At 56.2% G+C, this 24,282-nt stretch overlaps 3 protein-coding genes across 3 annotated transcripts; 1 reads left to right on the top strand and 2 right to left on the bottom strand.

Annotated features, from left to right (window-relative positions):
- Nucleotides 1–10: 10 nt before the first annotated feature.
- Nucleotides 11–7,068, bottom strand: POGZ (pogo transposable element derived with ZNF domain; the record flags this gene model as incomplete). The annotated part of the gene is made up of 10 exons (XM_054295106.1): nucleotides 6,822–7,068; nucleotides 4,932–5,056; nucleotides 4,163–4,338; nucleotides 3,567–3,675; nucleotides 2,857–3,036; nucleotides 2,197–2,409; nucleotides 1,828–1,937; nucleotides 1,283–1,593; nucleotides 690–844; nucleotides 11–111 (listed from the first exon to the last, which is right to left on the bottom strand). Coding segments are annotated over exons 2-10 (1,479 nt in total), but the record flags the coding sequence as incomplete, so codon positions are not given.
- Nucleotides 7,069–10,844: 3,776 nt separating this feature from the next.
- Nucleotides 10,845–16,766, top strand: LOC128950215 (methanethiol oxidase-like). The gene is made up of 10 exons (XM_054295097.1): nucleotides 10,845–10,953; nucleotides 11,975–12,160; nucleotides 12,488–12,608; nucleotides 13,056–13,238; nucleotides 13,522–13,700; nucleotides 14,015–14,093; nucleotides 14,431–14,552; nucleotides 14,639–14,731; nucleotides 15,054–15,172; nucleotides 16,275–16,766. The coding sequence occupies exons 2-10, from the start codon at nucleotides 11,993–11,995 to the stop codon at nucleotides 16,435–16,437; spliced, it is 1,227 nt and encodes a 408-aa protein (XP_054151072.1). The 5' UTR covers nucleotides 10,845–10,953; nucleotides 11,975–11,992; the 3' UTR covers nucleotides 16,438–16,766.
- Nucleotides 16,767–17,589: 823 nt separating this feature from the next.
- On the bottom strand, nucleotides 17,590–23,849 carry LOC128950221 (methanethiol oxidase-like). Its single transcript, XM_054295105.1, has 13 exons — nucleotides 23,757–23,849; nucleotides 22,449–22,971; nucleotides 21,870–21,923; nucleotides 21,494–21,606; nucleotides 20,972–21,160; nucleotides 20,724–20,844; nucleotides 20,349–20,531; nucleotides 19,833–20,014; nucleotides 19,620–19,698; nucleotides 19,217–19,338; nucleotides 19,030–19,122; nucleotides 18,221–18,339; nucleotides 17,590–17,752 (listed from the first exon to the last, which is right to left on the bottom strand). Exons 1-13 carry the CDS (start codon nucleotides 23,847–23,849, stop codon nucleotides 17,590–17,592), a joined length of 2,034 nt encoding a protein of 677 aa, XP_054151080.1.
- Nucleotides 23,850–24,282: the final 433 nt, after the last annotated feature.

The following is a 24,282-nucleotide window of genomic DNA, read 5'->3' as shown; positions in this document are numbered from 1 at the left end:
TTTTCCATACCTGGCAGACGTAGGGCATCTCCCCGGGTTTGTGGGTGTCCTTCATGTGCTGCAGGAAGAGCGGCTCGCTCTCAAACGCCCACTCGCAGATCTTGCACTTGGCTGCACCAAAAAACAGGGGAAAATGGGCAAAAGGTGGGAAAAATGTGGGAGTTGGAGGTGTGGGGGGAAGGGAGAAGGGGGAAAAAGAGGAAAAGAAGAGAGAAAAGCAGGAAAAGGGGAAAAGGGGGGAAATGGGAAAAAGCAGGAAAAGGGGGCAAAGGGAGGGGAAATGGAAAAAAAAGGGGAAAAAAAAAAAAAGAGGGAAGAGGGAAATGGGAAAAGGTGGAACTGGGGCTGGAGAAATGAAACTTGGCTGGGTTTTGAGGTGGATTTTGAGGTGACCTTGAGCAAGGGGTGAGGGAAGAGTGACAACTCTCCTTCCATAAATCCAGGAGGAAAATCCTGATTTAGGGATAAAAAATTCATGGAAAAGCACAGCCTAGTGGACTTTTAGGAGCTGTGCATGTTCTCCAGGTGGAACTGGGAGAAGTGAAACTTGGCTGGACTTTCAGGTGGATTTTGCGGTGACCTCAAGGAAGGGGTGAGGGAGGAGGGACAATTTTCCCTGTCCAAAACCCCGATGAACCCCAGAGGAAATTCCCAGGTGAATCCCAAAGAGAAGCAGGAAAAGCACTGACTGCTGGACTCGTAGGGGCTGTGCACGTTCTCCAGGTGGCACTGCAGCTGGAAGGGCGTGCTGAAGTGGCGGTAGCAGTGCTGGCAGATGGTGTGCACGTCCACCTCCCCGTTCTGCTGGTCCAGCTCCACGTGGTGCTTCATGTGGTTCATGAACCTGCAGCGACGGAATTCCCGGAGATTCCCGTTCCCCATCCCGGGAAAATGCACTCTGTGCATCGCTCCCAGCTCGGTGGTTTGGGCTATTCATGGATTATTCCTGGCAAATTCCTGGATAATTCCTCACTGGGGGGTGTTCTTGAGGCAGTGGTGCCCAGGCTCCAACTGCCTGTCATTCCCACAATCCCAGCCCATTCCCACACAGCTCCCACAATCCCGGGTTATTCCTGGGTTATTCCCAGATAATCAATGGATAATTAGCGTATAATTAACAGATAACAGCTCCCTGGGTGTTGTTCTTGAGGCGCTTGGTGCAGTGGGGGCAGCGTGCCCCCATCCCACTGCCCATCACTCCCACACCGCTCCCATCCCATTTCTGGGTCACTCCCAGGTAATTAATGGCTAATTAACGGCTAATTAAGGACCGATAGCTCACCGGATGTTGTTCTTGAGGCGCTTGGTGCAGTGGGGGCAGCGGAAGGACGTGGGCACCCTGGGGCAGGGTGGCACAGCTGCCCCCTTGCCCCCGTCCCGCCCGTAGTAGAACTCATCCACCAGCATGATCAGCTTGGCCTGGGCGGGGTCGGCCCCGCCCTCACCTGGCTCAGGTGCGGCCTTGGGCGGGGTCGGGGGCGGGGCCGGGGCCGCCCCCTGGGCAGGGGAGGGGGCCTTGGCCGAGGGCGGGGCAGGCTCGGAATCCAGGGATTTGCGTTTCTTCAGGAATTCCACCAGCTCCGGGCAGCAGTACTGTGGAAACAGAATAATTAACGGCTGCTCGCTAATTGAGGCTGGGGTAATTAATGAGAGACAGTGAGCTGGGGCTGGGACAATGAATATGGAGACATTGAACTGGGTCTAGAACGAATCCCCACTTGTTAAACTGGGTCTAGAATGAATCCCCACTCGTTAAGCCGGGTCTAGAATGAATCCCCACTCATTAAGCCAGGCCTAGAGCTCCCCGGTCCCGGGATGATGACTTACACACATGTGGCCCCGCAGCGCCTCGGTGACGCGGAACTGCGAGTCGCACTTGGGACAGACCTTGCGTCCCCCGTCCTGGAAATCCAGGCTGGGAATGGGAGAGGAGCTGCCTGCAGCGGGACAGACACGGATCAGCCCCCAGTGCCACCATTCCCACTTCTCCCCTGCCCCGGACACTCATAATCCCAAAAAAATCCCCAATTTTCACAGCCTTTGTCCCACAAAGCCTCCCAAAACCCCCGTTTTTCTCTTTTCTACCCTTTATCCCACAAAGCATCGTAAACAACTCCTGCCTCCCACGAACCTGGAGCACCCCTCAACCCAAGTCCTGCCCCCGGCGGGGCGGAACTCCCTTTTCAGGGGATTTACCTTTCCGGGGCGCGGCCGAGGCCGAGGCCTCGCTGGCGGGGCCGCGCTGGGCGCTGCCGGGGCTGCTGTTGGGCACGGCCAGCGCGGCGGGGCCGTGTGCCAGCGAGGGCACCGTGCCCAGCGTGTTCACCAGCTTGGCCACCTCGGGGCCGCCGCTGCCGCCATCGCCGGGCACGCCCGGGCGCTTCACGGTCACGAAGCTGGCGATGCTCACTGAGGAGGGGAGAGCGTTCCGTGGGATTCCCGACGGGAACAGGGGTGGGAACTCAGCCACCTCCTCCGGTTCCCTGCTTGGGGCTTCACCAGAAATGGTTTGGGCAAAATTCCAGTGAAATTCCAGCCTGGAATTCTACCCCTGCCACTTGGCCTGGATCTTCTACCTTGAGTCTCCCCCAGGAATGGTTTAGACAAAACTCCTGTGAAATCCCAGCCATGAATTCCCAAACTGAACCACTTTTTTACCCAAACTGCTCCAGATTCTCCTCATTTCCTAACATGTGAATAAACTCTGAGCCAAAAGCGAACTCAGGCCTAACTCCCAACGTCAGCCCCTGGCTCCCACAGATTTTTCCGTGAGAATTCCTGCAGGAATTTGGCTAGGATCGAGAATTTGGGATACAATCAGGAATTTGGGCTAGGATCAGGAACTGGGTGACTCACTCTGCTGGGGCGCCTGGGCCTGGGGCACGGTGCTGCGCAGGGTCAGCGTGGCCGGGATGACCGTGGCGAAGGCGTTGGTGGCCGGCCGGCCGGGCCCGGCGCTGCCCGGCCGCACCTGCGCCACCGGCGAGAACACCTGGGGAACGCCAACTGCTGGTTTAACAAACTGGGTACCTGGGGCTTCAAAGACAAACAGAGAGCCGTCATCCCACCCCAGTCCCAAAAGGAGAAATTTGGGATTTACAGCTTTAATCCAGGTGCGAGTAACCCCGAGTTACGAATCTGTATCTGGAATTAGTCAATCCCAACTGCTGGTTCAACAAACTGGGTACCTGGGGCTTCAAAGACAAACGGAGAGCCATGAGCCAACCCCAATCCCAGGAAATATGGGATTTACACCTTTATTTGGGATAATTATTATTAATTTTATTAATGATGATCACCTGGCACGAGGGCGATGGGGCCCACCCAGCCCATGGGGTTCTACATTGGCCCCTTGTCATTGTTATTACTACTATTATTACTGTAAACTATTAATAATGTTGTTATTGTTATTATTATTATTATTATCACTGCTATCACCTGGCACAAAGGAGGATGGGCTCATGGGGCTCTGCACTGGCCACACCTCATCACCATCATCATTACTAGCATTATTCCCATTACTAGCTATTACTGGATGGTTCTCATTTGATTAATGAATTAATTACCTGGCACGAGGGTGATTGGCCGGACGGTCTGGCCCTGCTGGACATTGAGCACGATGCCCACCTGGTTCATGGGGCTCTGCACAGGCCGGACGTTCTGTACCGGGAACCCCTGGAACCCAAGGGATGCATCAGCCCAAAAACTGTCCCAAACCAACCCAAAACCATCCTACACCAACCCAAAAACCGTCCCAAACCAACCCAAAAATAATCCCTGGAATCCAACGGATCCGTCACCCCCGGGCCATTCCTGAGGGAATTCCAACCCCAAAAAAATATCCCAAACAAACCTAAAAATCACCCAGGATTGGGGTTGGGTTTTGGGGCTTAGGATTGGGATTTAGGTTGGGGTTTAGGATTGGGATCAGGACTGGAATTTGGGGTTCAGGACTAGAGTTGAAGGAAAACAAAACCTCTGGAGGGTTTGAAGTTTTGTTGAGCCAAACACTCAACGGGGTCCAACCCACATCCCACAACCCCAGGGGGATTTTGGCATGACAGGAGAAGCAGCACCCAAACTGGAGTGAGGAATGGGAATTTTTCCCAGGAAAGCAGGGTTTTCCCGGGATTCCCCATGGAGCGTTGGGCCAGGAGCTGACCTGGGTGGTGATGAAGATGGGCTGGGTGCCCGCGGGCGGGTTGGTGCCGTGGTTGGCGTTCTGCATCAGCTGCACCGGCCGCAGCAGCGGCTGCGTCACCACGGCCCCCAGGCCGGGCGCGGGGCTCTGCGCCAGCAGCAGCGACTGCCCGCCCGGCTGGACAGCGGCGTTCCCGCCTGGAAAACAGCCCACAGCCGTGGGGAAACGGGGAAAAGGCAGGGGAAACGGGGGGGAAATGGCAGGGGAATATGGGGGGAAAGTCGGGGGAATATAAGGGAAAATACAGGGGGAAAGGGGGGAAAAGCTGGGGGAATATGGGGGAAAAGGCAGGAGCCAGGAGGAAAGTGGGAAAAGCCAGGGGGAAAAGGGAGAAAATCCAGGGGAATATGGAGAAAAAGCCATGGGAATATGGGGGAAAATATCCATGGCAAAAGGGGGAAAAACTCAAGGGGGAAAGGGGGAAAATCTAGGGGGAAAGTGGGAAAAAATCCATGGCAAAAGGGGGAAAATCCATAGGAAAATCGGGGGAAAATAAGTGAAGGAAAAAGGGACAAAATTAAGTGGGAAGAAAGGGATAATCCATGAGAAGATTAATGGGAATATGGGGGAAAAACATCCGTGGGGAAAGGGGAAATGTAAGTGGGGAAAGTCGGTGGGAAATATTAAAAAGTCACTGAGAAAAATGGGAAACATCAGCGGAAAAAGGGAGACAATGAAGTTGGAAAAGGGGGAAAATTGGGGAAAATGAAGTGGGAAAAGGGGAAATGACCTGTGGGATTTTTTTCTATGGAATTGTAATCCTCCACCACGGAGTCCTCGATGACGTCGCTGATTTTCTGCCATGGCTCCAGCTCCTCCTCCTCACATTCCATGAAAAGGTCCGTGTCTGCCATCCTGGAAAAATGGGGGAAAAAAGGGAATTTGGCACTAAAAAATTCGCAGGGATTTTTTTTCCAAGGGGAGGAATGGGTTGGTTTTAGATCCCAAAATTTCAAGGGAAAACAAAACGAGCTAGAAATTTTCAGATTATTTCTGGGGTTTTTTTCCAGGGAAATTTGTGGAAAAATCCTGGATTTGACAAAAAATTGGAATTTTTCCTTCCTCTTCCATTAAGAAATTCCAGGTTATTTCATAGTTTTAAAAATTTTAAATCCAAAAAAATTAAGATTTAAAAAAATCCCAAAGGATTTTTGGTTATCCCGAAATTCCCAGCTTAGAACAGACAGCAGGAGCTTCAGTTTGGGGGGCTTTTAATTAAAATTAGAATAAAATAAAAATAAAAGCACTGGGAGGAGACTTCCAAGAATTTTGGGATCAAAGGAAAAATTTGCAGGGATAAAACCAAAAATTAACCAGAGCTTCCCAATCTGGGAATTCTCTCCATTGCTTCAGCCTGGGATGGGAGGAATAGTGGAAAATTTTCCTGGAATGGGGGGAAAAAAAGGGATTTTGTTGTCTCCTATCCCACAGGCAGAACCTTGGAATGCTCTCCTACCTCTTCCCAAAAAATTCCTCATCTCCAGGCCTTGAGAAGCTGGAAAAATAATCCCAAAAATATCAGGAATGGTTGGTTTTCCTTGGCTTTGAAGTGGATAACACACCCAAATTGGATGTAAATTAGATGTTAATAATAATTACTCATTCTGTTTAATTAGCAGCCCTAAAGCATCCTGGAATTGGGAAAATTCTGGGAATTTTGAGGAATTTCAGAAACAAAATGCAAATTTCCTTTGGGACTTCACCCTTCACCTTCCCACCCATAAAAAAAAAAAATTAAAAAAAAAAAAAAAAAAAACAAAAAAACAGGAAAAACCTAATCCCGTTAATAAATCAGATTTAACTTGCGCTAATTAATCATTAAAAGCCTGTAAAATCCTTTATTTTGATTTTTTATTATTATTTTCTCCAGCATCTTTGGGAATTTTTCTGGTGGGATCCCTCCCATCCTCTGCCCACGCTGGGATCAGGTGAATCCCAACAAAATCCAGTGAATCCAAATAAAATCGGGTTTTTGGGAAGCAGGATCCCATCCCTCCCCAGCTCCCTGGCACATCCCAGCCCCAGGGAATTCCAGCAAAACCTCAAGCTCTGGGAATTTTCAGAGAAGCAGCCTCGGGGGGGGGGTTTGGGGATGGAATCCCAAATCCTGCTGGAGGGAGGGAATTCCTGAGCCTCTCCCAGGAGTTCTGGGATCCCGGCTTGGGCAGGGGAGAAAATGAAGAGCTTTCCCATTTTGTCCTGCTTGGATCCGGGAGGGACGAGGGGATGGAGCTGCTGCTGAGGGTGACAGGAAAAACTGGGAAGAAGGGTGGGATGGAGATCCCAAATCCCTGAGGAGAAAGTTGGAAAATCCACCCCAAATCCCTGAGGAAAGGGATGGGATGGAAATCCCAAATCCCTGAAGAGACAGGTGAGATCCCTGAGGAAGAATGCTGGGATGGCACTCCTGGATCTCTGAGGAAAAGGCTGGAACACCAGGAAATCCCGAGGAAGAAGGCTGGGATCCCAATCCCAAATCCCGAGGAAGAAGGCTGGGATCCCAAATCGCGAGGAAGAAGACTGGGATCCCAATCCCAAAATCCCGAGGAAGAAGACTGGGATCCCAATCCCTGCGGCCGAGGTGCTCCCTCCCCTCACGGCGCTGGACAGGGGCACTCACTCAGCGAAGGTGAAGCACCAGCAGGCCAAGGATGATGGGGGGGTGGTCTCACCCTGCAAACCGCTGATCCCAGACCCTCCCCTTTTCCTCAGCCTCCCCTAAAAAGCGGGGAAAGGCCGCTTCTCCCGAGAACTCCGGGAAAAGCCCCCCGCACACCCTCAGCGTATTGTGGCGGCTAAGAAAGAGAGCGAAAAATAATCCCCGTGCCCAACATGGCCGCCCACCAGCGAAGCAGCGCCGCCAAAGAGAGGAGGGGGCGGCAGCGCCGGGAGACGGGGGAAAGGACGGACACGACCGCCTCTTCCTCACCCCGGCGGTGGCGACCGGGGGGCGACCGTGATGGGACCGTGAGGGGACCCCCAGTATGGCGGGAGGGGGTGCGCGGAGGGGGCGGCGGCGGGACCGCATCACCACCGCCCCCCTCCCCTGAGGGCGGCCGCTTCACCGCGCCCCCCGGGCCGTGAGGGCTGCGCGTGGATCCCTCCGCGTCCCTCAGCGCCCGCCCGGGCCCGGCGGGAGCGGCCGCCGGAGCCGCCGCGGCTCCTCCCCGGCCCCTCCTCGGCACCCCGAGCCCTCCCTCCTCCTTCTCCTCCTCCTCCTCCTGCTCTTCGCCTCCTCCTCCTCCCGCCACCGCTTTGTGTACGGCGCGCTCCGGCCCTGCCGCCCCCCCTCCTTCATTCCCTCCTTCTCCCCCATTCCCGGGCGGTTCGAGCCGGTTCCACCGTCTCCGATCCCCTCCGCCATGTCCATCTCCCACTACCGCCGGCGCCGCCACACCCGGGGGCCCCGCCGCCTTCATCCCCCCCCCGCCTTCCCCGCGCCTCCCGCCTCACCTTCCTCAGCGCTGCCGCCGCTCGCTCCTACGGGGCTCCGCCGCTCTCCGGCGAGGCGACCCGCAGGGCACGGGGGCAGGTGGCATGAGCCCCCCCCCCCCCACACACACTTGGCGGGATGCTGAGGAGGAGGAGGAGGATGAAGATGGTGATGAAGAAGAAGAAGGAATTATCCCTGGCTCTGCTCGCCCTCTGTACGTTCTGCCAGGGGGCGGCTCCGTGCTTGGCGTGCGTGTGGGTTTTTTTTCCCCCCCTCCTCCACTTCACCCCTCTCGGAAAAGGGGGGGGATAAGAAAAAAAAGGTCGTCGGGCCCGGCGGGCTGATACAGGCGCGCGGCGCCCGCAGCCGCACCACACACACAACACACACACCACACACACAAAAAGGGGACCTGGCCGGCGGATGGATACCACTGACGTCACTTCCGCCTGTGCGCGGTGACGTCACGGGGCCGGACCCTGAGGCGACTGAGGGAGGAAAGGGGAAGGGCGGGAAAATGGCGCCGCTGGGTCGCGACCCCCGCCCGCTCCTCGCGGCTCTCCCGCTCATGGATCCGCCGCTGCTGCGGGGCCGAGGCCTCTCTGAGGTGCTGAGCGCTTGGGGAGCGGCGGGAGAACGGCCGGCGGTGCTTCCGGGCCGGTGTCCCGCGCGGGGTGTGAGCGGCCCGAGAGCCCCTCAGGGCCGGGCGGGCCGTGGGCAGCGGTCAGCCCTCACAGCTGAGGGATGCTCGGGGCCGAAATCTCACACCTCCGGCCTAAATCGTCCGCCTGAGGGCAGAAATTCCATCCGTGAGGGCGGAATCGTCCATCTGAGGGTAGAAATTCTCCCCCTGAGGCTAAAATTCTCCAGCTGAGGGCAATAAAACTCCACTTGAGGGCAATAATTCTCCACCTGAGGGCAATAAAGCTCCCCCTGAGGCCAAAATCGTCCAGCTGAGGGCAGAAATTCTACCCCTGAGGCCAAAGTTGTCCAGCTGAGGGCAAAATCTCCCACCTGGCGCAGGTGTTAGTAAAACAGCCCAAAAACTGAGTGAAAAACAGCCAAAAAAAAAGAATTTAAATATCTTCAATAATAAAGGAACTCTCCCAAAATAATCATTTAAATATCTTTATTCATAGCAGAAGAATCCCTTCTTTTTTTCTGCTTTTCCTGGTGGTTCGTGAAAAAAAGCAGGGATGTAAAATAATTGAAATATATTGGAAATTCCAAAATAAACATTACCTGGAAGGAGGGGAAAAGAGGGCAGATTCATTAAAAATTCCATACTAAAGAAATAAATAATCATTAATTAATAAATTAATTCTCATTAGGGACAACGCCAGCAGGAATTAGGAGTGAAATCCTGATTCTCCAGAGGAATTTTTTTTTTCACCCAGGAAAGCCACAAATATTTTTAAAATTTCCTGAAATCCCTTGGGAGAGAATTCCCGGGAAACATTCCGAAAATCCCGAGGTTTTGAACCAAAACTTCTCCCTCCTTCGCTATTCCCAAATTCCTTCTCCAGGCTGGAAAAAAGTCAGGAAAATTTGGAATAAAAAGGAAAAAATCGGGGGGGAAAGCGGGAATTCCACGGAGGGAGAAGTTTGGAAGTTTCCCTTTGGCGTTTTAAGGCGGAATTTTGTTTTTTCCGCGATCCTCCCCTTGGCTCCTCCTCTCCCACAGCCCTCCCCTTTCCCCCTGGGTTTCCGACCCTTTCCCGGCTGTTTCTCCGTACAAATCCAACGAAACTCCTGGAATTCCCATTCCCAGCCCGGTTCAGGATGGGTAAGAGATCCCAAAATCCCCAACAATCCCAAAAAAAACCAAAATCCCGGGATTTGCTGCTTTTGGCTTCCTGGGGTTGGAGGGGGGGGGGAGGGGGTGAAAGTCCGGCTTTTCCCTGGATTTAAATATTTAAATATCCCCTAAAAACCCCGTGGGTTTTAATTAAGAGCTCGAATTCCTTCATTAAAATCCATTTTCCCTCGAATTAATTGGGAATTTATAATCCCTAAATTTCCAAAAACTGGGAGAAACTCCTGGATTTGCTGCTTGGCAACAGGAAAAACCCTCGGAAAAATCCTTAAAGATCAGATTTGAGCTTTTCCCTGACGTGTTCCGCATTTATGGGGATAAATCCTTGATTTCCAGGATCGTTTTCCTGATTATGTTTTGTGAGGATAAAACCTCGGATTTCCAGGAACTTTGACTTTTGGCTCTGTGGGAAAAGTGGGAGGGGCCAAAAAGTTGCAAGCCGTTTCCATGGGAAACAGGAGTTCAAAACAGGGGGGAAATATCAGGAATTTTGGGATCAAACCCAGCCAAACATGAGGAATTAGTAGCAGGAATGTGTAGCCAAAAAATATCAATATTCTAACCAAAGATATACTGAATTTCCTGGAATTTTTTTCACTCCCAAGTGGAATTTTTTGAGGAATTTTCTTGGGTCCAAGTTCCTGGAAGTCAATAAATAACTTTGGGAATGATTGACACGCCTGGTATGATCTGGGAGCTCAAAAACTTGGGAATTATGGAAGGAAATAAATCCTGGAATGTTCTGAAAAATGAACTCCCTAAATCCCTTGACAATTTGGTTTTTTGGGAGAAGATTCCTGAAATTCCTGGTTTTTTTCCAGTGGCTCCTCTGTTGTTTGCAATTGAATTTGAATTTAATTTTTCCCAAATTTACTCTGGATTTTCTTCCCTGGAACTTGGAATATTTTTGATATTAAACCCTGGAATTGCACAGAAACTCCCATTTTTTTCCAGCTCTTGCTAAAATCCCAAATTTATCACTCCTAATCTGGCACTTTGGGACAACTCAGGGAGCCCAAAGTTGGGATAAATTCCAATGGGTTTTTCCCCTGGAATGAGCAAAGGCACAAAAATTGGGAATTGGGAATTGGGAATGAGGAGCTGGGAATAAGGAATTGGGAATGGGGAATTCCATGGATTTAAGGCTGGGAGATGGCAGTGGGGAATTGCCAATGAGGAGCCAATGGAAGGCCCCAAATTCCCAGGATTTTTGGGATGTGGAAGTGATGGAATTTTGGCCTTTTCCAGCAGGAAAATGCGGAGCGTGCGGGCCGGGCTATGCCAGCCCTCTGGAGGCCATGCAAGGCAAGTGCTGGAATTGGGCATTCCCAAATGCTGGAATTGCTGGGAGCTCTGGAATCGGGGATCTGAGCCCCAGGTGTGCCCGCAGGGCCCCGGGAGCAGCTGCTGTACCTGCCCTGCATCTACCGGAACACCGGGATCGGCATTCCCGACTTCCTGGCCACCGTGGACGTGGATCCCAAATCCCCTCGGTACTGCCAGGTACGGGCCTGGAAGCGCCCGGGGGATCCCCAGTCTGGGGGAGCCTGCGATCCTGAATCTGGCAAAATCCAGGGGAATCTGGGAGAACCTGGGGTCCCAAATCCGGGAAACTTCAGGAGAGCCTGGGGTCCTGAATCTGGAAAAATTCAGGAAAACCTGGGGTCCTGAATCTGGAAAAATCCGGGGGAGTCTGGGATCCCAGATCTGCGAAAACCCAGGAGAACCTGGGGTCCTGAATCTGAGAAAATCCGGGGGAATCTGGGAAAATATGGGGGAATCTGGGAAGATCCAGGAGAACCTGGCATCCCACATCCAGGAAGATTCAGGCTCCCAAGTCCTTCCCAGCCCTGGCAGGGACAGCAATGCTGGAATTTGGGGAAGGGGGATCTGGAGCTGGATCCCTGTGGTTTCACAGGTGATGTTCCACAGGTAATGTTCCACAGGTGTTGTTCCACAGGTGATGTTTCACAGTGATATTCCACAGGTGATGTTTCCCAGGTGATGTTTCACAGGGGCTATTTCACAGGTGATGTTCCACAGGTGATGTTCCACAGGTGATATTTCACAGTGATATTTCACAGTGGTGTTTCCCAGGTGATGTTCCACAGGTGATATTTCACAGGTGATGTTTCACAGGTAATGTTCCACAGTGATGTTTCACAGTGATGTCTCCCAGGTGATGTTCCACAGGTGATGTTCCACGGGTGATGTGATGTTCCACAGGTGATGTTCCACAGGTGGTGTTCCACAGATGATGTTTCCCAGGTGATGTTCCACAGGTGATGTTGCACAGGTGGTGTTCCACAGATGATGTTTCCCAGGTGATGTTCCACAGGTGATGTTCCACAGGTGGTGTTCCACAGATGATGTCTCCCAGGTGATGTTCCACAGGTGATGTTGCACAGGTGATGTTTCGCAGTGATGTTTCACAGGTGGTGTTCCACAGGTGATGTTTCCCAGGTGATGTTCCACAGGTGATGTTCCACAGGTGGTGTTCCGCAGCTGATGTGATGTCCCACAGGTGATCCACCGGCTGCCCATGCCGCACGTGGGGGACGAGCTGCACCACTCGGGCTGGAACGCCTGCAGCAGCTGCCACGGGGACCCCGGCAAGTCCCGGCGCTTCCTGATCCTGCCCAGCCTCGTCTCCTCCCGCGTCTACGTCGTGGACGTGGCCACCGATCCCAGGGCTCCCAGGCTCCACAAGGTTTGCAATTCCCCCTTTTTCCCTGCTTTTTCACGCTTATTTTTCCCTTTTCTCATCCTTTTATGCCAATTTCTTCCTTTATTCCCTGATTTATTTTTTCCCTGATTTTCCCCTTTCTTCCCATTTTTTCTCTTTTTCCCATTTTTTCCCCCTTTTCCCTTCAAACATTCCCACAAACCTTTGCCCGCAAATCCCCATTTCCCCCCCTGCCATCTGATTTCCAAGAACTTTCCCCATTTTTCCCAGAAAATTCCCCATTCCAGGTGGTGGAAGCTGAGGAATTTTCCCCATTTTTCCTGGAATTTTCCCCATTTTCCCCCATTCCAGGTGGTGGAAGCCGAGGAGCTGGCCCGCAAGGCCAACGCCGCGTTCCCGCACACTTCCCACTGCCTGGGCTCCGGGGAAATCCTCATCAGCTGCCTGGGGGACCCTGATGGCAACGGAAAAGGTTCGGAATTCCTCCAGATTCCATAAAAACACCCACAGGGATTCATTTCCGTGCAAAATCCATGGAATACGTGGAATTTTCCCGGAATCTTTAGCACATTCCTGCAGATTTTTCATTGATTTTCTAGACTGCTTTTGTGTTTCATTTAATTTAAAAATGGAAGTAGATATTCATAAATAATTTGCTTTATTTAAAGCAAAATAATTTTAGGAATTATTATAGGAAAATATAAAATCCTAGGAAATTATTTTTATTACCAATAATAAAGTAATGTGAAATAATTTTAGAAATTATTATTATTAGCAATAATAATAGTAATAATAATAGTAATAGTAATAATAATAATAATAATAATAATAATAATCGTAAGTGTAGTTTTTTAAAAATTGCTTTATTTCAAGCTCTGTAAATCACTCCGAACTCCTTTTTTTGGGAATTTTTTTCCAGGCACTTTCGTCCTCCTGGATGGAGAAACCTTTGAAGTGAAAGGAAATTGGGAAAAGGGAGGAAAAGTCCCAAATCTGGGCTACGACTTCTGGTACCAGCCCCGGCACAACGTCCTGCTCAGCACCGAGTGGGGTGTCCCCAGGATCCTGGCCCAGGGATTCAATCCCAAGGATGTGGAGAAAGGTCAGTGGGAAATCTGGGAAATTACATTTGTGAGAGCAGAAACTCATGAAAAAAACAGTTTTTGAGAGTCAAAACTCTGAAAAAATCCAATTTTTGCATGCAAATTCTTTTAAAAAAATCCAAATTTTGACCTTAAAAACTGCTCAAAAATTCAATTTCCCATCTCTAGAATCTCTAAAAAAATCCCAATTTTTTTTAAATCCTACTTTTACCCCCAGTTTCACTCCGAACCGCTGACTACTCCATAGAAAACAGGAATTTAGGGAATATCTCCCCTTTCCAGGGCACTATGGGCGGCACATCAACGTGTGGGACTGGCGTGAGCGGCGCCTGGTGCAGGAGCTGGACCTGGGCGTGGGCTCCATCCCGCTGGAGATCCGATTCCTGCACGATCCCAGCGCTGCCCAGGGCTTCGTGGGCTGTGCCCTCAGCGGGGACATCCGGAGATTCTACAGGAACCCCGTGAGCTCGGGGATTTGGGGGGAAATGTCAGAGAATTGGGGCTTTTTCCATGCTATAATGGGGGATTTTCCATGGTTTCATTGCCCTCAGCGGGGTCATCTGCAGTTTCCACAGGAACTCTGTGAGTTCTCAAGATTTGGGGGAAATCTGCTGGGAGTTGGAGCTTTTCCCATGTTATAATGAGGGGTTTGGGGAGTTTTTCCATGAAATTCCAGGGGTTTTAGGGAAATCTCAGGTTTTATCGCCATGGGATTGTGGGGTGGCATGGATATTCCATGAATTTTGGGAATTAATTCTATGTTTTCCGTTCTCAGGAAGGAAAATGGGAAGCAGAGAAGGTGATTGAGGTGCCCAGCAAGAAAGTCCAAGGATGGCTCCTCCCGGAGATGCCAGGTCAGTGGGAGAAATTTGGGAATTTTCTCATGGATCAAGAGCAGATTTTGGCGGGATTGTATCTTTAAATGGCAAAAAATTCCAAATATTGGAGGGGTTTTTTTTGAGGAAGAATTTTGGGATGAGCAAAGGAACCCCGGAGTGGGATTTGCTCTGTGCTGGGGGTGGGATTTTCCAGGAAAATCCTTGGAATTTGAGTCTGGATTTCCTCAGGGATTCTGGAATGATCCAACTCCTTCCCAACCCCCTTTTTTGGCATTTCCACGTGGGAATTTGGGGACTTTGGGGATTCTCTTTGCTCCCATTCCCTAATTTTCCTCTGGAATTCCTCGGGAAGGGCTGATCACGGATATCCTGATTTCCCTGGACGACAGATTCCTGTACTTCAGCAACTGGCTGCACGGGGACGTGCGGCAGTACGACATCTCCGACCCCAAAAACCCCAAACTGGTGGGGCAGGTGAGGAGGAAATTCCCAAAAAACCCAATTCCCTCGGTTTTGAAGGGATTCATTCAGATTTTCCATGGATTTTAACGGTTTTCCAGGTTTTTCTGGGAGGCAGCATCTCCAAAGGGGGAGCTGTGACCGTAGTGGAGGATCAGGAATTGCAGGATCAGCCGGAGCCGTGCGTGATCCAGGTGAAGATTCCCAAATTTTTTTCCCCGACTCTTCCTGGATTTTTGGAAATTCCCGACATCCATAACCCCTCCTGAGGTTGTTCCCACCTGGATTTTTCTTCCTCAGGGATGGGTTTCATTCCAGAAATCCCAATTTTCCCTCAGAAAAAAATCGTGGAATTAAGAAATTTGGGGAAAAAAATTTCTCCCTAAAGCTGGGGGTTGGCCATTCTCAACTCTGGGATTTTGGAGCCCCTGGATGGTTTTTACCCCAAAATTCCATTTTCTCCCCAAATCTGGGGCCTGGCCATTCCCGACTCCAGGATGGTTTTTCCCAATTCAGGGGAAGCGGATCCCGGGGGGGCCGCAGATGCTGCAGCTCAGCCTGGACGGGCGCCGGCTCTACGTGACCACATCGCTGTTCAGCGCCTGGGACCGGCAGTTCTACCCCGGCCTGCTCAAGTGAGACATAATGATCTATAACTGCCTATCAGCTGGGTATTGGCCGGGTATTGATTGGGTACTGATTGGGTACTGATTGGGTATCACCTGGGACCGGCAGTTCTACCCCGGCCTGCTCAAGTGAGACATAATGATCTATAACTGCCTATCAGCTGGGTATTGGCCGGGTATTGATTGGGTACTGATTGGGTACTGATTGGGTATCACCTGGGACCAGCAGTTCTACCCCGGCCTGCTCAAGTGAGACATAATGATCTATAACTGCCTATCAGCTGGGTATTGGCCGGGTATTGATTGGGTACTGATTGGGTACTGATTGGGTATCACCTGGGACCGGCAGTTCTACCCCGGCCTGCTCAAGTGAGACATAATGATCAATAACAGCCTATCGGCTGGGTATTGGCCAGGTATTGATTGGGTATTGATTGGGTATTGATTGGGTATTGGCTGGGTATCACCTGGGACCAGCAGTTCTACCCCGGCCTGCTCAAGTGAGACATAATGATCAATAACAGCCTATCAGCTGGGTATTGGCCGGGTATTGATTGGGTACTGATTGGGTATTGATTGGGTATCGCCTGGGACCGGCAGTTCTACCCCGGCCTGCTCAAGTGAGCCCTCCCGATCAATAACTGCCTATCAGCTGGGTATTGGCTGGGTATCGGTTGGGTATTGATTGGGTATTGGCTGGGTATTTATTGGGTATTGGTTGGGTGTTTATTGGGTAATAATTGGTTAAAATTGGTTAACAGTTAGTTGTTGGTTATTATTAGTTACTGATTATTGATCAGTTATTAATTGGTTATTAATTGATCATTAATTGGTTTATAACTGGTTGTTGATTCTTATTGGTTGCTGATTATTAATTGGCTATTGATTGGTTAATTGATTATTAGTTGATTGTTAAATGGCATTTAAACTAATTGGTTTTTAATTGGTTTATAATTGATTCATAATGTGTTATTAATTGGTATTAATTAGTTGGTAATTCCAAATGTAGGGGGGGTTTTGATGGGGAATTTTGGGATGAATTTTGGGTTATTAATTCATTATTAGTTCGGTTTTAGTCGCAGCCCCCGTTATTTTTGTTCAATTGCTGCAGGGAGGGCTCGGTGCTGCTGCAGCTGGACGTGGACACGGCGCGGGGGGGCCTGGCCGTCAATCCCGAATTCCTGCTGGATTTCGGGAAGGAGCCGGGCGGGCCCTGCCTGGCGCACGAGGTGCGCTACCCGGGGGGGGACTGCACCTCCGACATCTGGCTGTGAGCCCGCCGGAATTCTCTGCTCCCATTCCCTGATTTTCCTCTGGAATTCCCTCGAGAAGAGCTGATCATGGATATCCTGATTTCCCTGGACGACAGAATATTTGGGAATATTTGGGAATGTGGGTACTGCACCTCCACCACCTGCCTTTGATCCCAGGAAATTCAGGATTTATCCCATTTTTTCCACACACCTTTCCTCTCTCCATTCCTTTTCCAAGGGAATTTGGGGTGCCTGGGGCTTCATCTGCTCACGGAGCAGCCTCTCCTAAAAATCATCTCTGAGATTTCTGATCAAAAATCGAAACTCACAATAAAATTCTCCTTCCAGCAGCTGAAATTCCCTTTTTTTAAAGGTTTTTGGGCACTTTTGGCAGTTTTGGTTAAAAAAACGTCATTTTCTGAAATTTTTCCCACTTCTTTTGTTGCCTAAAGATAAGCTAGGGATAAAATGGGGATAGAATAGGAATAAAATACAAATTAAGTAGGGATAAAATAGTGGTAAAATATGGATAAAATCGAGGGGAAATAGAGAAGAATAAAGATAAAAAAGAAGAAAAAATAGGGAGAAAATAGCGGGAAAATAGAAATATAAAATCGAGAAAAATAGGGGGGAAATTGATGACAAATGGGGATAAAATGCCCAGCTGGAAGCAAACCCCGGGAAAAGAGGCAGCGCCGGGAATTTCCCCCAGACCCTTCCCGCGGTCCCGGCTCCGCCCGCGGCCCCCCGGGATTTGTTTGTCCCGGGATTTTCCGGGAATGAGCCTCGGGAAGCGGCGGCTGATGCAGGAAACAACTTTATTGATGGCAGGGAAAGCGGGGACAGGGACAGGGACGGGGACAGGGATGGCCCGGAATGGCCCGGGACACCCCGAACCCCGAAATCACCCGAGGGGACCCCAAAGCAGGAATCCCCCGTGGGATCCTAAAGCCCACAATCACCCGGGGCACCCCGAACCCATCACCCGGGGCACCCCACAGCCCCGATGCCCCCCAGCCCCATCACCCGGGGCACCCCACAGCCCCGATCCCCCCAGCCCCATCACCCGGGGCACCCCACAGCCCCGATTTCCCCCCGGGACCCCGATCCCGCCCCGGCGCCCTTGGCCGAGCGCGGCGCTGCCGGGGGGGACAGCGGCGCTGCCGGCGCCGCTCAGGGCAGGGTCACGGATTTGGCATCGCCGCCGGGGAGGCGGATCTGGTGCGCCAGGCACGGCCCGTTGGGCTCCTTGCCGAAATCCACCAGGAAGTTCTTGTTGACGCTCAGGCCGCCCTTCTCCGTGTCCACGTCGAGCTGCAGCATCACCGAGCCCTCCCTGCGCGGGGACAGCGGCGGCTCAGGGCGACAGCGACCCCCGGGGCTGCCCCGAGCCCGCCCGGAGCTGCCACAGCGACCCCCGGGCCCGGGGCCAGCGGCACGGGCTGGGATGGGGGCGGCTGGGGTCCGCAATTCCCGATGGAGGGGACAGGATGGGCACAGGGACACCTTTGGGTCCCCAAATCCCGATGGATGGGCACAGGGACGCCTTTGGGTCCCCAGCTCCCTCAGGACGGGCACGATTCCATCCAGGACGGGCTCGGCGCCGTTTCCCCTCCGCAGCTCCCCCAGGCTCGGCTCGGGCTCTGCCCGCCCAGGCCGGACCCCCTTGCGCTGAGCTCGGCCCGGGCTCTGCCCGATCCCGACCCGGCCGGCAGCGGCTCCGGGGCAGCCTCGGGGGGGTCGCGGCCCCTTCCCCGCTCCCACCGGGCCCGGCTAGCCTCGGGCAGCCTCGGGAGGGGCTCACTTGATCAGGCTGGGGTAGAACTGCCGGTCCCAGGTGCTGTAGAAGGAGTTGGTCACGTAGAGCCGCTTCCCGTCCAGGCTCAGCTGCAGCGCGGCGGGGCCGCCGTACACGCGCTTGCACTGGGACACAGGACTGGGGTTACTGGGGGCACTGGGGGCACTGGGACACAGGACTGAGGGCACTGGGGTTACTGGGGGCACTGGGACACAGGACTGGGGTTACTGGGGTTACTGGGGGCACTGGGACACAGGACTGGGGTTACTGGGGGCACTGGGGGCACTGGGACACAGGACTGGGGGCACTGGGGGCACTGGGGGCACTGGGACACAGGACTGAGGGCACTGGTGTTACTGGGGGCACTGGGACACAGGACTGGGGTTACTGGGGGCACTGGGACACACGGACCGGGGGCACTGGGGTTACTGGGGGCACTGGGACACACGGACTGAGGGCACTGGGGTTACTGGGGGCACTGGGACACAGGACTGGGGTTGCTGGGGGCACTGGGGGCACTGGGACACAGGACTGGGGGCACTGGGGTTACTGGGGGCACTGAGACACAGGACTGGGGTTACTGGGGGCACTGGGACACACGGACCGGGGGTACTGGGGGCGCTGGGACTGGATTCCAGCAGGGGCACTGAGAGCAGGCTCAGGCTCATGGGCAGGTGAGCACACACTCACACTCAGGTGAGCACACACACTCACACTCAGGTGAGCACACACACACTCGCGCACAGTCCCACACTCACGCTCACCCCTGGTCCCCCCCCAGCCCCGCCCAGGCGCGCCGGCCCCGCCCCGCTCACCTTGACCACCAGCGGCTCGGGCTGGCACTTGAGCTCCTCGTCCCTGCACACGGTCACGGGGCCCCCTCGCAGGATGCTGCCCCCCACGAACACCTGCAAGGGCCGCGCTGGCACACGAGCGTTCCCCGGCCCGGCCCCCCGGGCCCCCCGGCCCCGCTCGGCCCCCCGGCCCGGCCCTGCCCCTCACCTGCCCCACCAGCCGCGGCTTGCAGCTCCGCGACAGCTCGTACTGCCGGATGTCCCCGTGCAGCCAATTGCACACGTACAGGAACCGGTCGTCCTGGCTGATGACGAGGTCCACGATGAAGGCTGCGGGCAGAGCCGGGGCTCAGGGGCACGGCCGGCACCGGGGGAGCCCACACGGGCCGGGCCTGAGCTGGGCTTTGGGGCAGGGACCAGGACTTTGGGCTCGGTCAGCATTCGGGCTCAGTAATCATTTGGGGTCAGCCCTGATTTGGGGTCAGTCAGGAGTCGGGGTCACCCCGCAGGATTCGGGGTCTCCCAGCCGGCTCTGGGGTCGCCCCGCAGGCCGTGCCCGGCTGCAGAGCTCGCCCAGCCAACAGGAATGCCACCCCCGAGGGCACACGCACCCGGCATCTTGGGCATGATCCAGCCCGACACGTCCTTGGCCGGGATCCGGATCACCTCCTCCACGGCCCAGTTGTCTCTCTGCACAGGGACACCGAGCCCGGCTCAGCCCGCGCTGCCCCGCCCCGCCCCGAGCCGAGCCGAGCCGGGCACGGCGGGCTCAGCCCCCGCACCCTCCCCGGCCCCGCTCCCGCTCCCCGCCGCCCCGCACTCGCCTCGCAGGATTTGTAGAAGCGGAAAATGGCCCCGCTCAGGGCACAGCCCACGTAGCCCTCGGCGGCCTCGGGGTTGTGCAGGAAGCGCACGGTCATGGGCAGAGAATCCTCGCCCAGGTCGAAGCACTGCGTCAGGCTGCGGCACGACAGGTTCCACACGTTCAGGCGGCGGCCGAAGACCCCTGCGGGACACGGGGGAGAGGCTGGGGGCGGCCGGGGAGAGACCCCCGAGGGGCTCCTGGGGGGCATCGGCACGGGAAGGGCAGGAACCGGGGAGGGGAACTGGGAAATGCAGGAACAGGGGAGTGGGAACTGGGAAATGCGGGAACCGGCGAACTGGGAAATGCAGGAATTGGGAAATGCGGGAACTGGGAAATGCAGGAATTGGGAAATGCGGGAACTGGGGAGATCACAGAGAAATGCAGGATTTGGGGACAACACAGAGAAATGCAGATTTTGGGGCAGCAGGACCCTGCCCACCCGGGGTTCCACCCGCTGCCGCCCGCGTGTCCCCACCTTTCTTGAGGTCATCGGGGTTGAAGCCGCGCCCGGCCACTCTGGGCACCATCCCGGCCGAGCTGACCAGGACGTTGTGCCGGGCCTGGTACCAGAAGTCGTGCCCGGTCGGGGGAGCCTCACACTCGTTCTCCCAGTTGCCCTTCAGCTCGAAGGTCTCTCCGTCCAGCACCACGAAGCCACCTGGGACACACGAGGGACGGGCGGGGACAAATCCAGGATTCTGCATTTCCAGCAGGACCCCCGGGGTGGGAATTCGGACAGGGAAATGGGAATTTGGGCAGGGACATGGGAATCCCGGCAGGGACACGGGAATCCGGGCAGGGACATGGGAATTCCAATAGGGAAATGGGAATTCGGGCAGGGAAAATTCACCTTTGCCGTGGCCAGCGGCGTCGCCCATGTTGGCCACCAGGACGTCGCCGTTGGGCAGGGGGTGGGTGACGGACAGGTAGCCCTTGTTGCACTTCCAGAACACATCCACGGGCTCGATCATCTGCACGAGCCAGCGCCAATTTCAGCCTCTGCCTGCTCGGCACCTTTCCCGGCCGTACCACAGAATCCATCCATCCATCCATCCATCCATCCTCCCTCCCTCGCTGCCCCGGCTCCCCCGGCCGTACCTTGCAGATGCGCGGCGCCCGGCACTGGGAGCCCACATCCACGACGTAGATGCGGGAGGAGATGAGGCACGGCAGCACCAGCTTGGTCCTTTTGGCCGCGGCACCGCCGTCGAAGCAGCCGCAGGCGGGGCCCCAGCCCGCGCAGTGCAGCTCGTCCTTGAGGTTGGGCATGGGCAGCCGGTGGATCACCTGGGCACGGCCAAGGCAGCTCAGGCCGGGCCGAGCCGGGACAGCCCGCGGGGAGCGGCCGCGGGGCCGGGGGAGCCCCGGAGAGGGGCCGGGAGAGACCCCGGAATTGGGGAGCCCCGGAGACGATTTGGGGAGCCCCGGAGAGGGGCCAGGAGAGACCCCGGGATTTGGGGAGCCCCGGAGAGGGGCTGGGGCGGCCGGGAACAGACGGCACAAAGTGACAAAGGTTTTCCTCGGTTCCCCGGCACAAAGAGCTGCCCCGGCGGCCCCGGAGGGCTCGGGGGGCGCAGCCCCGGCTCGGTCCCGCCCCGGGAGCCCGGCACGGCTCGGTACCTGGCCGTAGTGGCAGGAGCGCGGGTTGAGGTCCACGGTGGCCAGGAAATCGGGCTGCTCGATGCCGGTGCTCCTGTAGGTGCAGGTCACGTAGGCGACCTCCTCCCGCGGGGCTGGGGACACAAGAGCGGCTCGAACCGCGCCGAGAGCCCCGAACGGCACCGGGAGAGCCGCGGGCAGCTCTCCGCGATGGCCGCCCCGGTTTCGGGCTGCTGCCGTTCCCTGCCGCTCCCCCCGCGCCGCTCCCGAGCCGGGAACGAGCAGGAGCGACCTCCGGCAGCCCTGGCCGAGGGGCCCGGCACCGACCCCGAGCTCGGGGGACCCCAGAGAGCCCAAACCCCCCCCGGCCCAGCCCCGCCGCAGGGGCAGCACTCGCCTTTCAGCGCGTCGGGGCACGAGGGGTACTCGTAGCACGGAGCTCTGCATCTGTCTGGGGAGCAGAGGGGACACCGTGAGCCCGGCCCGGGCCCGCACCGAGCCCGCTCCGGAGGGGCCCTCCCAGCCCAGGGACCCCCGGGGCCACCGCGGGGACGGGACAGAGCCCGGACGGGACGGGACGGAGCCGGGACAGGGACAGAGCTGTCACAGGACAGGGAGAGAGCTGTCACCCGGAGCTGGCCCAGGACAGGGACAGAGCTGTCACCCGGAGGTGGCACAGGACAGGGACAGAGCTGTCACCCGGAGCCGGGACACGCTGGCAGCTCCAGCTCGGACAATCCCTCTGGATCCCGGGTCCCCGGGGCAGGGCAGGGCCCCCAGCAGCCCCCGAGGTCTCGCAGCAGCTCCGGGAGCAGCGGCCCCGCGGGCAGAGCTCGGGCCCGGCTCCCTGCTCGTGCCCGGGGCACAGAGGCACCTGTGCCAGCTGTGCCCAGGTGTGCCCAGGGAATGCCCAGGTGTGTGTGCCCAGGTGTGTGTGCCCAGGGAATGCCCAAGTGTCCCCAGCTGTGCCCGGAGCCGGTCTCGGGCCGGCGCTGCGGGCCCGGGGCTCGGCGGCAGCCGCGGGGGTCCCTTACCCATGGCTGCAGCTCTGGGGGTCGCGGCGCTGGCGGCGGACGAAGGAGCCGGAGCTGAGGGGCAGCTGCTGCTGTCTCGGGGCTGGAGCGGCTGTGCCGTGCCCTGGCTGCTCCCGGGGGCCTTTTATCCCCGCCGAGGGCCGGCGGGAGCGCGGCCAAGCCCAGGGAGGGGCTGCCCAGCGCTTGGGAGGGGCCGGCCCCGCGCTGCGGCTTCTTTCCTCCTCCCCGCCGCCAATCTGCGCCCAAATCTGCTGCTCGCTGCAGCTCCCGAAGCCTCAAAGCCCGGGGCCGGCCCCGGCCGAGCCCGCCTCGCCCCGCACGGAGCGGCTGCAGCGCCCGCAGCGCCCCCGGCCCGGCCCGGGCACCCCCAAACCGCTCCTGCTCCCGACAGGGGCACCCCGAGCCCAGCGCCAGCCCGGGGCTCCCGGGGGTCCCCGTTGGCCCCGCAGGGTCCCCGAGCGGGCTCTGCCGGGGACGGGAGTTTGGGAGCCCGGGGACACCGGGACGGGCCCGGGGACACCGGGATGGGTCCGGGGACACGGGGACGGGCTCGGGGACACCGGGATGGGTTCGGGGAGCTGCTCAGGGGATCCCGGGGACGGGGACAGACCCAGGGGACACCGGGAACTCCGCCTGGATCAAAGGGGGATCCCGGGCAATTTGCGATCTGCCCGGAGGGATTTGGGATCTGATGCCCGAATGGGGCCCGGACCAGAGGGAAGGGCCTCGACCTGCCCCAGCGGGGGCTCAGGGTGGTAAATCTGGGGAAATTCTTCCTGGAAAGAAAGGAAAAAGGCCTCGGCAGGGGCTGCCCGGGGAGGTTCGGAGAGGCCACCCCTGGAGAATTCCCGGACGTTTTTCTGGGTGACCGGGGGCGATTCGTCCCCCGTTGGACTGGATGATCCTGGAGGGATTTTCCAACCCCAGAAATCCTGGAATTCTCGTAAGGGTCCCTTTAACACTCGGTGCAATTTCCAAACCCAAATAATTCTGGAATTCTCCTAAAGGTCCCTTTAGCACTCAGCGCTATTTCCGAACATCAAATCCAGTTCCTCAATCCCCCCAAAATCAGCGAATCCTACAAAAACCGCAGCAAATGAGCGTTTGGGAGAGCTCGAAATTCCCGTGGTGAGCCTGGCCGGGAGGAGATAAAGCTGCGGCTGATAAGATAAAGTTGCTGATAAGGGCTGCGATTACTTCCTGCCCCTCCCTGCGCCCCGGTGAGCCGGGCTGGTTCTCCCTGCGCTCACCTGCGGCTTTTCCATGACCAGAGGTGGGGGCAGCGTCCCCCCAGCCCGGTTCGGGAAGTTTCCCGGCTTCTCCTGCTCATCCCCCCTTCCCATAATCCGGGAAAATCAGATTTCTCCGTTCCTGACACTGCAGATCGCGTTCATCTCCCCCAGTTTGGAAGGGATTCATCTGGGATCTGTCCCGCCCATCCCGAAAGCCTCTGGAGCTGGACATTCCTGCCCCGTGGAGCGAGGAAAGGCCACCCCGAGCCTTTCAAGTCCCTCATTCCAAGCGGATCCAGAGGAGCGAGAGACGCCCTGGAATTATCTCGGCCTGCGGCGGCTCCTCGGGGGCTGCTCGCCCCAAAAGCTTCAAAGCTTTGGGAGCTTTGGGACCCGGCCCAGGGCAGCGGCCCCTCCCGGGCGGCTCTTCCTGCTGGTGCGGGGAGCCCGGGTGGGCCCTGGAACGACCCCGAGGGAGTTCGGGGTTCGGGCCCCCCGCGTGTCCCCCTCGGCACGGACAGGGACGGGGACAGGGACAGCAACG

The sequence above is a fragment of the Melozone crissalis genome, unplaced genomic scaffold (assembly GCF_028551555.1).
Source record: "Melozone crissalis strain CALT ecotype California unplaced genomic scaffold, PUWL_Pcris_2 ptg000511l_1, whole genome shotgun sequence".
NCBI classification, from domain to species: Eukaryota; Metazoa; Chordata; class Aves; order Passeriformes; family Passerellidae; genus Melozone; species Melozone crissalis.
The sequence above is the reverse complement of the archived record's forward strand: the minus strand, read 5'-3'. Positions and strand labels throughout refer to the sequence as shown.